The sequence below is a fragment of the Zingiber officinale genome, chromosome 4B (assembly GCF_018446385.1).
Source record: "Zingiber officinale cultivar Zhangliang chromosome 4B, Zo_v1.1, whole genome shotgun sequence".
NCBI classification, from domain to species: domain Eukaryota; kingdom Viridiplantae; phylum Streptophyta; class Magnoliopsida; order Zingiberales; family Zingiberaceae; genus Zingiber; species Zingiber officinale.
This window is the reverse complement of record NC_055993.1, coordinates 101641418-101654869: the sequence shown is the minus strand read 5'-3', so window position 1 is coordinate 101654869 and position 13452 is coordinate 101641418. Positions and strand designations below refer to the sequence as shown.

The 13452-nt window shown below is 36.6% G+C and overlaps 1 protein-coding gene across 1 annotated transcript; it reads right to left on the bottom strand.

Moving 5' to 3' along the window:
* Positions 1 to 1099: 1099 nt before the first annotated feature.
* LOC121978465 (zinc finger BED domain-containing protein RICESLEEPER 2-like) lies at positions 1100 to 12113 on the bottom strand. The gene is made up of 8 exons (XM_042530807.1): positions 10503 to 12113; positions 10105 to 10423; positions 9874 to 10001; positions 9610 to 9673; positions 9497 to 9556; positions 8997 to 9073; positions 1580 to 1637; positions 1100 to 1266 (listed from the first exon to the last, which is right to left on the bottom strand). The coding sequence occupies exons 1-8, from the start codon at positions 12111 to 12113 to the stop codon at positions 1100 to 1102; spliced, it is 2484 nt and encodes an 827-aa protein (XP_042386741.1).
* Between the last annotated feature and the right edge of the window lie 1339 nt (positions 12114 to 13452).

Genomic DNA, 13452 nt, shown 5'->3' with positions numbered 1-13452 from the left:
ACAATCGATCTGGACTAGGATATAAAGCTAAAAAGAAATATTGGTCTTATTTATCACTTATTAACAGACCGAATAGTAAAATAGTCCAGGCATGAGTACCTAAGTCCAACTTGGTCAATCAAGTTGGACTTGGTCAATATTGCGTCCCCAAGGATCAAGTTCATTACCTTGATAGACCATATCGAGGCTATAATATAGGGGGAGCCAATAGAAAAACTATCTTAATAAATAAATAAAACTGTTTGATGATTGTTCATTTACTTGAATTATGCGTGTTTAGATTAGGATAGATTAAGGACCTAGGTAGGGCTGTGCAAAAAAATCGACAAACCGAAAATCGGACCGAAACCGGTACCTTACCGGTTCCGGTTAACCGGTTCGGTTTTCGATTTAGTATATTTTAAACCGGTTAATCTAAGTTGGCAAATGATATTCTCAAACACCTAACATAAGTTTGCTATTATAATATATATTAAAAATAAATAAATAAATAAAATTTATAATGCTTATTGATAATTTAAAACTCATTCAGCTGGGCTTTAGTCCAGAACTCATCTAACAGTCTCAAGCAAGTGGTTTAAAGGAATCAATTCACTAGAATTATGTGATCAAGCATCAACGTCATACATTCCTTACATCCTGAATCAAGAATAGAATTAACCAAAGCAATGCATTGACATCCGTGATGGCCAAAAAACAGTATCAATTCCCCAAAAGAATATGATAGAGAGAACAAGACTCTTTCATTCCTTTCATCGAGATCGCTTAGAAGTGACAAAATCAAAGTATACCATTAGCATCGATTCAATTCTTTGGAATCGACCGCCCAATCACGTGTCGAACAAAAAAAATAACAACGGAGAACAAAGAAATATTCCAATCTCGGAAGAAAAAGTTAACGATTCGAAGAAGGACGCAAGGTTTCGATGAGAATACCTTTGAGGGAGAAGTTGAGAGCGACAGAGGGGTAGTATCGGATGACGCCGGTGCCATTTCCACGCCACAGAGAGAGCATTCCCTCCTCGCGAACGGTGCGGGTAATGCAATCAATCATACCCTGGAGGCGGCGGCCACAGCCAAGGAGCGTAGCGTTCCTCTCCTACATCTGGAGCAGCAGCTTGCCACGCTCGATCGGCGCCACCACGGTGTGAACTGCGCCTCCCATCACCGCCCCGGCGATCATGTCCCGCTGGAACTCCCATATCCGCCCCTTCGACTGCCAGCTGTCACCGCCGCCGCCGCCGCCGCCGCCGTCGCCGCCGCCTCCTACACTAGCAAGGGAACTACTTGTCGATTCCATCAATAGACGCCACTTCTCCCAATTCTCTCCTCTCCCTCCCTCCGTCCCTCCCTCCCTCGCACTCCGATCACGTCAGCCGGCGAAGGTTTTCCTTCGACACTCCGTTCTCTCTCACAGATGACTGCCCTCAGCTCTTCCTCCCTCCCTCTTCCAGCTTCCAGTTGGACTTGGGTCTATACACGGAGAATTGAAACACGTGCAACTTAAGCTTGCAACTGGGCTTTAATTTACTTATTTGGGTTGGGCTTTAATCCAATTACTAATAGTTACTAGGCTTACCGGTTCTTGGTTGGAACCGGTTAACTAACCGGAACCGGTTCAACCGGAACCGGTAGAACTGGTAATAATACCGGTCGATTAACCGGTTGTCAATAAAATGCGATTAACCGGAATTGATAAACCGGTAAACCGGTTAATCAACCGGTTGAACAGGCCTAGACCTAGGCATAATTTACACTTGTTCAGTTAAACTTAGGGATTTCAAAAAGAAAATTAAATATGACATTTCTTTGAGCGGTTCTGTCTAAGAAGTGGTGGATGATCACATACCCAAGAAGGCCTAGTGCCTTGCCACAACCTAGGAATCAATCCTTGAAATACATATTTAATTGACTAATTGAAAAACCTAAGTTTAACTCAAATATAAATTAATCCTTAGAAATAATCTAAATCAAAGATAACCATCTCACAAAACTACTTAAGGTTCCCTGATTGATAACTTAGAATCAGGTGAGATAGATTTAGGTTGAATTTAGTTTAAATTAATCAATTAACTTAATCAATCAAATTAATCAATTAACTTAGTTTAAATTAATCAATTAACTTAATCAATCAAATTAATCAATTAACTTACTTAATCAATTAACTTAATAAATTCAACTTAATTTAATAATTTAAATTAATTAATCAATTAACTTAATTAATTAATTTTATAATTTAACTTAATTAATCAATTAACTTAATTAATCGATTTAATAATTAACTAAAATCCAATTCAATTTAATTGACTTAACCTAATTTACTCAATTAACTTAATAAACCATCTCACAAACACCCATAGGAATACCATGGTTGATCATTTAGACTGGGTGAGATGGAACATTAAGATAATTTCTGTCAAACTATCTTCTAAATCTAGTAAATTGACCCAAATCAAATACTTTATGTAGGAACATAAAGATTTGGATCAATGGATGCTAGATAGTGGATGCTTTAGACACATGACTAGAGACAGACTAAAATTCACGAAGTTGAAACTCAAGAACCTAGGGTATGTCGCGTTCGGCAACGACGGAACCCTTAAAGTAATCGGAATAGGTAATATCCAATTAAATTCTGATTTTTACATTCGAAAAGTATTATTAGTTGAACAATTCAATTTCAATTTACTTGGTATTAGCCAGTTATGTGACTCAGGATATTTAGTCACATTTTCAAAAACTGAATGTATAATTAAGAATATTAATAATCCTGAAATTACACTTAAGGGTATTCGAAAAAAGAATATTTATACTATAGACCTACCAACCTCCTCACTAGAGTGTTTATTAACACAACAAGAGGAAACTGAGTTGTAGCACAGGAGACTAAGTCACACTCATACAAGACTCATTTCAAAAATGAGTCAAAATGGTCTAGTTAGAGGTCTGCCCAAATTAAAATTTATAGAAAATTCATTTTGTGATGCTTGTCAACAAGGCAAACAAGTTAAGTCAAATCATAAGTTAACCAACCTAAACAGAACAATTTCAATACTTGAGCTTCTTCGCCTAGACTTGCTTGATTCACATAGAGCCAAGTCACTAAGCAAAAACCAATATTGCTTAGTAATAATCGATGACTACTCAAGATTTACTTGGGTAAAATTTATAAAACCCAAAGATGAAACTCTTGAAATGTTTAAAGTTTTTTGTAAATTAATATAAAATGAAAAAGCATCTCAGATAAAAAGAATTAGAAGTTACCATGGGGGAGAATTTGAAAATCATAATTTTATTGAATTTTATGAAATTAATGGGTATAAATATGAATATTCTTGCCCTAGGACACCCCCAACAAAATGGTCTAGTAGAACGTAAAAACATAACCCTACAAGAAGCCGCTAGAACCATGTTAAACGAATATAAATTATTTAATCAATTCTGGGTTGAAGCAATTAATACAACCTGTTATATACAAAATAGGATTTTAATTAACAAATTTCATAATAAAACACCCTATGAAATATACTATAATAAAATTCCTAACTTAAATTATTTAAAAGTATTTATTTTAAACACTAGAGACTACTTAGAGAAATTTTCATCAAAAATAACCCTAGGAATATTTTTAGGGTATTCAACAACCAGTAGGGCATATAGAGTGTATAACAAAAATACCCTAAAAGTTGAAGAAACAACAAATGTAATATTTGATGAAGAAAATAAACTACCCAATATAATAAATGAAAATAATAATATAGAAAATGTTAACTCAAGATATACAGATGATAATGAAGAAATTCAACCTGAACCTAATGAATCTGAAGAACCAATTACTAACCCAAATATAAGACCAACAAGAACAAGCACCGATCACCCATCTAACCAAATTTTGGGTGATTCAACTCTAAGAGTCAGAACTAGATCATCTTATAGGAACCTAACCCAAATAGCTCTCATTTCCAAAATTAAATCCAAAACTATAGATGAAGTCCTACCAGACCTAGATTGGACCTTAGCAATGCAAGAAGAGTTAGCCCAATTTGAAAGAAATCATATCTGGGAATTAGTCCCTAAACCCATTAACAAGACCGTAATTGATACTAAATGGGTCTTTAGAAACAAATTAGATGATCAAGGCGAAATAGTTAGAAACAAAGCTAGGTTAGTAGCTAAAGGGTTCAATCAAGTAGAAGGGTTAGACTAGGATGAGACCTATGCCCCTGTAGCCAGACTTGAATCCATTAGAATGTTGTTGGCCTATGCAGCACACAAGGGATTCAAGCTATACCAAATGGACGTAAAATCTGCATTTTTAAACAGATTTATTAAAGAAGAGATATATGTAGGTCAACCCCCAGGATTTGAGGACTTAGAACATCTAAATCATGTCTTTAGACTAAAAAAGGCCCTATATGGACTAAAACAAGCTCTTATGGCTTGGTATGAACGTTTGTCCAATTATCTAATATCAAAAGGGTTCAACCAAGGTCAAATAGATCCAACCCTCTTTGTAAAAATCTTAGAAAAAGATATTTTTATAGCCCAAATTTACGTAGACGGTATAATTTTTCGATCAACCAACTCCAAATTTTTAAAAGAATTTACCAAATTAATGAAAAATGAATTTGAAATGAGTCTGGTAGGTGAACTTAACTTTTTTTTAGGTTTACAAATTAAATAAACCAAAGATGGAATTTACATTTATCAAACTAAATATGCTAAGGAATTAGTTAGAAAATTTGGAATGGAAAACTTTAAAAATATTAATACACCAATGACCACTAATATTAAAATTGACTCAAACTTAGAAAGTAAACCAGTAGACTTGAAATACTATCGAAGTGCGATAGGAAGTCTACTATACCTAACTGCAAGCCGATCGGACATTCTTTTTGCGGTAGGTATGTGTGCAAGATATCAATCTTGTGCAAAAGAGTCTCACTTAATCTTTGTCAAAAGAATACTTAGGTATATTAAGGGAACTTTAAATGTAGGACTCTGATACCCTAGGTCTTGCACCCTTGACTTAACTGGCTACTCTGATTCAGACTATGCCGGGTGCAAGTTAGATAGAAAAAGCACAAGTTACAGCTACCAATTTCTAGGTCAATGCCTAGTAAGTTAGTCAAGCCGAAAGCAACACTGTGTTATTTTATCTACCACTGAGGCAGAATACATAGCCCTAGGAGAATGTGCATCTCAATTGTTATGGATGATGCATACACTTAAAGATTATCAACTAGAATATCAGAAAATAAAAATTTCAATTGATAATATAAGTTCAATTAATCTAACTAAGAACTCAATTCATCACTCAAGGACTAAACATATAGAAGTAAAACACCATTTTGTAAGGGATCACGTAGCTAAAGGTGATATTGTACTTAACTATGTTGAGTCCAAATCAAACATGACTGACATATTCATAAAGTCCTTACCTGAACTTGAGTTCAGTACACTTAGAAAGCAAATAGGAATGTGCTTAGTAGAATAGAACTTATTTTCTGTTTACTATATTTATCAACTTACTTTTTCAAATTGGTTTCAAAATTCTAGGAAAAATGATATTTTCAAAATCCCAATTTCTTATATTTTCAAAATTTGGACTTAGCCTAGGCACTAACCCTAGAAATCATGTTCCCCTAGATTTCAACCAAAGCATCTCACAAGCACACTAGACATAACTTGTTTGTGTTTGAAATACTTAGAATGGAGTGAGATGCATAGGGTACAGTCTAGACTTCAGAATGCTTATTTCTGTGCATCGCAGTAAGTCTAAACAATAAATACCAAAATAATAGTAATCAAGTTAAGTTATCCAGACTTAGTCAAATATAACTAGATCACTAACTTAACTTGACTAGCCAAGTGAAAGTTGTTGCCCTCTAGGTAATCAACTAGTAACTAATGGTTAGACATGTGGCCAAGGAATTTCAGTTACTCATGCTTGGACTTTAGGAATATCTTTCTAGAGTAAAAATGACCTTGGTTAAAATGTTACAAGCTTTTTCAAGTTAACCATTTTTCAAAATTATCTAAGTATTACTTCCTAAAGCTTCTTTCCAAATTTGACTAAGTTTTTTTTGGTGTTTAAAAGCTTCTCAAAAATTAGCTAAGTTACTTTTCAAAGTCAAAAACTACACTTAGCTAAAAGTTTTACAAGAAAATTAAGTGTTTTCCAAAGTGTGTTTAATCCTCCATTTAAAAGCTTTTATATTTCTTCAATTTTTTCATTCCCTCTTTAAAAGCTAAGTATTTATTTGACGCTCTATTTTTGAAAAATAAGATGAAATTATTTCTGAAGAATTTAGGTTTCTTAAACTAAAGAAATTCAAAGAAATTCTTTTTCTCCCTTAGTTATTTTGATGTATGACAAAGGGAGAGCGTATAAAGAAATTCAAAGAAAGTTTGAAAGTTTGAAAATTTTTAAAAAAATTTAAGGGGAGCCTTTATTAAGGGGAGTTCTTGTAAGATTCTATTAAGGGGGAGCTTTATTTGTGCTTATCATATTTATGCTTGTGTTAAACTTTTACTTATGCTAGTAACATTTTTTATTATATTTTTCTACTTAACTTTGAATTTAAGTTGCCATAATAAAAAAAGGGGGAGATTGTTGGTGCGGGAAGCATCAGACGATCGAACCTTAGTTTTGATAATGGCAAAAGGGATTCAAAGTTAAGTTTAATTGTTATCTAATGTGCTTGAATGAGTTTGTAGGAAAGTCCTAACTGTTGTTAAGCAGGTGAAAAATCCTAAGGGACAATAACCTTAGGTCCTAGGAGGTGGTAACCCTAAGTGGTGGAAAACCCTAAGGGACAGTAACCTTAGGTTCTAGGGGGTGGTAACCCTAGAAGGAGGAGAAATCCTAAGGGGGGGTAACCTTAGGTCCTAGGGGGAGGTAACCCTAGGTGGAGAAAAACCCTAGGGGCGGTAACCCTAGGCGGAAAGTCCAGTAGGTCTGGTGGACCGAACTGGCATGAGGTATGATCTCCAGAGTGGAATAGGTGAGGACTCGTTCCCCGGAAGAGGGAACAGTAGGCGTCGGTTCGACTTAGGGTTTTCGGTCGGAAATTCGAAGTCAGAACCGGACAATCTAGAGACTGTCAAATACTCTTTTTATTGGATTTATATGTGTGTTAACTTTGTCTTGCAGGGTATGTGGGTGTTTTGTGAACTAACACATTTTGCAGGGACTAAAGTGCACATCCTACCTCGGATGAACAGTACCCGAGGCACCCTCATGGAGCTTGGAGGTGCCTCAGGTGCAGAGTGTGAGTTGGCTGTGAAGAGGAGCTAGAGGTGCCTCAATGATCATTGGAGGTGCCTTGGACCACTACTTTGAGGCGCCTCAAAGGGTGATGGAGGCGCCTTCAAGCATATAAGTTGCGACCAGTTCTGTTCTGATTCATGCGGCTGACTCGGCAAGTTGGAGGCGCCTCGGGCAGGCATGGAGGCACCTTCAGCAGGTTATATAAGCAGATTTCGAGCAGCACTTCAAAAGACCAACGCTCAAGTGTTCCTTTTCCTGTGTGCTGCTAACGAAAGGTTCCGGCCAAGCTACGACAAGTCCCCGACAACCCGGCACTCCGATTTCTGTAATTTAGTTGTCGGTATTGCTTTAAATTTTTGTTGTATCCATTTCATACTTGTACTGAATTTTGCAATATTATAGTTGTTGCCCACCGAAAGCGATCAACGATCACGGGCCTTGGAGTAGGAGTCGCTCAACGCTCCGAACCAAGTAACTCTTGGTGTTCTGTTGTGTCTTTTAATTATTCCGCTTCTTTTCTCATCAATTTACGAATATGAAACGCGTGAAAGCCACGAGCGCTATTCACCCCCCCCCCCCCCTCAAGCGCGGTCTCAATCCAACATTAACGTCATCTCAAGGAACAGCAAGAAACAAGCTTGTGTAGCTTTGTCAACAATGGAAGCTGAATATGTGGCATGTTTAGCGGATGTACAAGAAGCAGTCTGGTTAAAAAGGTTCATGAAGCATTTGAAAATTATTGAGGACAGTCGGAGTCTAGTAACTGTCTATTGTGACAGTCAAGCTGCAATAACTTTTTTCAAGGATCCCAAATATCACAGCAAAGGTAAGCATATAGAAATTAAATATAATTTTGTGAGGGATATTGTGGCTAAAAGAAAAGTAATTCTTGAGTATGTTCTTACACGTGTTATACTTACAGATCTTTTTACTAAGTCAATAACTAGAGAGTCATTTAAAGAACATGTAAAGTCTTTAGGACTTCGTAGAATGTAACAATATTGAAATAACAATCAAACTTTATGATTTGATTGTGTGATTTGTCATAATTTATTCAGTGTATATGTTATTTTTATTACATTCATATAAGATCTCGGTAAGCATGTGACAGGTTGAGATTGGTCCACTCACATGGACAATCATCTCTGTTTATTGAGTATAAATAGAGGTAAGACCTTTACTTATGGGACATCTTACATAGCTGTGAAAAGAGACAAACCATAAGTTAAGGTTGCCTTGATAATTGTGTCAAGTTGAGATCATTTATGTGTTAATAATGATCGAAGTAAATGCACCCACCATTTGTTGAACTTGTTGAAGTCTAGATTGGAATTTATATGTTGAATTCAAGATTAGACATTAGGTATGTCTAGATCAAAATATGTACGATGTTAAATATTAAGAAAAATATGCGTGCTTTTTAGTAAAGAGAATAACATCGTAGCATGTGATTCATACCACATGTACTATTGTGACAATAAAGGTAGTAGGAGAATGGATCCATATTTCTCTACTATGTGAGACCTTTGAGATTATAAGTTAATCTCAGTTTTTACCCTTGTGACTATTTAGCTGTTTACTTAAAATTTTAATTAGTGTCTGCTACTTTATCGTGTATTCTATGGCTATGGATGATTAGAGCCGTCAAACGGGCCAACCCGTAGCGGGGCGGGCCAACCCACCAAAAACCCAACATTTGGCGGGGCGGGGCGGGCCGACCCACCATCCCGGCGGACTGCAAAATCTTCAACCCAACCCAATTCAAGGCGGGCTGCGGGTTAAGCGGGCCAACCCGCGGGCCTGTAAAAAATAAAAAAAAATAAAAAAAATAAACTAATCAATATGAAAAATCATCACTGATAAGTGATAATTATTCTCATCCAGCGCTGTTTACTTCATTGCAAAACTGCATTAACTATTCGAAGACTCCAAAATCCAAATCCTTCATACTAAAATACAAAACTGCAGCGGTTACTTATTTTATATTTTCATATTCCATAGTGTAGACTACAAATTCTAAATTCTAATGCAGACTTCAAATTTCAATCCAAAAGACCAGAATTCCAGAATCCGGATTCTAATTTCCAACTATGGTCTACAACTTACAAAATTGCAAATCTACACCATAAAATAATTAACTAACTAAGAGATACCACTTAAAGAGATTACACAACAACATTACATTTACAACAAGTAAGCACTACTACACCAGTACACCACAACCACAGTCCGTAGGTCCACAACCACAATCCACAGCCATCAGCAAGTCATTAGTCAACAATACTGCCAAAACATAATAGCATTACATTTTTAGCAACTCAACAAATAAACACTACTCCACCAAAGCCACAGTCCGCACTCCGCAGGTCCACAGTCCACAGCAATCAGCAAGTCAACATACTGCCAAAATATAACAGCATTACATTTACAACAACTCAGCAAGTAATTGTAAGCACTACTACACCACAGTCACACTCACAGTCCGCAGGTCCACAAACCACAGCAATCAGCAAGTCCACAATACTGCCAAAACATAAAATAAAACTGAAACGAAAAATTCAATGACTCTAACACAATATTTTTTAAATTCTATCAATAACATCATCCACATCAATTTCTTCTGATCCTCCTTCATCTCTTTTCTCTTCATTGATATCCTCTTCTAGAGTATTTGATTCTTGCTTAGAGAATGTTGTTTTGATACTTGCATTATCTTCATTATCTTTATCTGCACATAAAATATACAAGGATGAAGATAATTAAAAAATAAAATAATAATAAAATAGTAATATCAACTAAGTTAAAAACATAACTAAAATAAATAAAATTACCAATAGCATAACCATGTAACCAATTGCGAGTGCAAATAAGAGCTTGTACTTTTTCATGAAGGGTGCAACTTCTATACTTGGTAAGTACACGAGCACCAATGGAAAAAGCTGATTCAGATGCAACAGTAGTTATAGGAATAGCTAAAACATCACATGCCATTAGTGCAAGTGTTGGATATCGATGCTTTTGATTCTTCCAATGCTCCAAAATATCCAAATCTTGATAATAAGCAAATTCAAGTTTTGGCTCCTCTAAATAGAGATCCAATTGAGATTTTCCAGCACTTGTAATTGTTTGGCTCTCATATGCCATCATTTCCTGCATTAATTGAAATAGTAGTGAAAAAAAATTATAAATCAATCAGAGAATACAAGGAAAAAAATATTAGAGTACTTACATCAAAGATTCTTTTGTTCTTTCCCTTAACTCCTCCTACACTTTGTGAAAGTGTATGTGTGGTAGAAGATTGTGGTTGTGAAGAACTTGTATTGTTCGTATTAGAATACTGGTCAAAAAGCTTATACAATTTTGTCTTCACAAGATCCATCTTCTTTTGGCATTTAAGAGCATCACTTTCAACCTTTGAATAAAAAAACTCTAACATCGAAAACTTTATTCGTGGGTCAAGAATAGCTCCAAATGCAAGCACCATGCTATATTGAGTCCAATACTTGTCAAACTTCTCCATCATTTTTTTACACATACAACTTATCACCTCATCTTCATTCGATAAGTTTTCCTTTAACAAAACTTCAATTTTCCAGACTTGCATAAAAAATAAATTTGATGTAGGATAAGAAGAACCAGAGATTAAATTAGTAGTGTCATAAAATGGCTCAAGGAACTCACATATTTTCTCTCCTCTTTTCCACTCTTCACTTGAAGGACAATATTTATAATTCTTGTCATTGAATTGAAGAGAAGCAAAAGCTTTTTTATATTTGATGGCACTATCCAGCATTAAATATGTTGAGTTCCAACGAGTAGACACATCCAATCGCAAGCCAATACTAGTATCAATGTTACCAACTGCTTGTACACACTCTCCAAATTTCTTCATCCTAGTCTCTGAACCTTTAACATACTTGACCGACTCTCTAATTTTATTCAAAGCCACAGTAGCCACTTTCAAACCTTCTTGGACAATGAGATTCAATATATGAGCAGAACAACGAACATGAAAAAATTCACCGTCACATAATAAACTATCATGCAAAGAGAGTTGCTCTTTCAAATGAACTTGCATGTTATCGTTACTAGATGCATTATCCAATGTCAAAGAGAAAACCTTTTTCTCAATTCCCCATTCCTTCAAATATTCAAACAATTTTGCAGCTAATTCAACTCCTGAGTGTGGAGGGGGCATATGAGAAAAACTAAGTATTTTACTATTCAATTTCCAGTCATTATCAACAAAATGGGCAGTCAAACAAATATAACCCTCACTAGTGCACGCTGTCCACAAATCTGAAGTTAAACAAACTCTATTCTGAATAGTAGTCAAAACATACTTGAGTTTTTCTTTCTCCTTCAAATAGATTCGGTTAATATCAGAAACAAGAGTATTTCTAGAAATGCAAGCAACATCAGGATTTATATACTTCATCCAAGTTCTAATACCATCATACTCAACAAATGAAAATGGTAAATCATGTCTGATGATTGCACAAGCCAGTAACTCACGTGAAAGCTTTTGATTTATTTTCTTAGATCTCATCTTCCCATCTTGATCAAGAATCATTTGTCCTACATCATTAAACTTTAATTTGTCACAAATTTTAAGATGACGCCACAACGTAGAAGTTCCATATTGTTTACCCCCACACTTGTACTGTTTTTTACATCCAATACATTCAGCTTTATCTATACTATCAACCCCTTTGATTTTCTTAAAATACACCCAAATATCAGAAGTTTCTTTGGACCTTTTAATTGACCCCTTGTCATGCTTAGCACTTTCCAATTCATCATCTAAAATAACAGTTTGCTTTTGAGAAGTAGAGTCCATTACAAAATCAATCTGAAATACAATAAATAAATTTAGTTTCTAATAAAACCAATCAAACAAAACTCTAAATGTTAATAGCATAATAGCATAAATTCATTTTTGTGTTAGCCCTCTGGACTACAGTCTACAGAACAAATCAATCAAAAGAAATGTTAAAACAATCAACAAATGCAGAACAGCAGAACAAAAGAAATGTTATCAACACACTAGATAATGTTAAAACAATCAACAAATGTAGAACAGCAGAACAAAAGAAATGTTATCAACACACTAGATATGTTGCGTATCAAAAGAGAGAACTAGTATTGCTATTGCAGAAGAACAAATTGTTCTTAACAATTAACAAATGCTAAAACATTAGAGAATACTAGAATAGGGACTGCAGATTACTGGAAAATAGAAAGAAATTAGGAAAGGAAGCTAAAAATCTTACCTCAAAGTCTCAAATAAGAGCTTGGAGAGTCGGAACTTGGATTCAAGCTTATCGCCTATTGAAAATTTGAAATCGGACTGCCTTCTTTAAGCACTCTGCTCTCTGCACTCTCACGCGGCTACGGGGAGATGTTGATGCAGACGCGCACGAGGCGGAATGTCACTCGTTCTACTCCACGGAGGCACGGACCACAGACACGGCCCACGGGGAGGCGCTGGGAGGCGGGCGCTGATGAGTGATGCGTGCGACTGTGCCAGCACGAGGTAGGTGGCGATTCGACGGCAGGTGCTTGCAGGTGCTTGCAGGTTGCAGCGTGTGCGCCTGCAGCTGCGACTTTGCAAGTGGAGCTGTGGAGGTAGGCGGCGAGCCGGCGACAGACGTGAGACGACAGTGGAGCTGTGGAGGTGGAGCTGTGGAGGTAGGCGGCGAGTCGACGACAGACGTGAGACGACAGTGGAGCTGTGGAGGTAGGCGGCGGCGATAGAGCTGTGGAGGTAGGCGGCGGCGATTCGGTCTAACAGTCGAAGGCTCGAATCGATCTCAAAGTGGTGTCGGCGGTGAGAAATAGGGTTTAGGATTTTAGGTCTTTAGCTTTATGTTCACAGTTCACTGTAGCTACAGTGATGGTTGAAATCTCAACCGTTGGATATCTAGCTTTAATTTTTAAATATTACTTGCTTTTTTTTTATCCAGCCCGCGGGCCAACCCAAGCCCGCCACGGGTTGGCCCGCCTTGACCCGCGACCCGCGCGGGCTGACCCATTTAGGCCCGCCAGATGATGGGTTGATAAATTTTCAACCCAACCCACTTAAATTATTTGGCGGGGCGGACCAACCCGACGGGCCTAACCCAAATTGACGGCTCTATGGATGATTCGGTCTATGAAGCATAACTAGGAAGCAACTA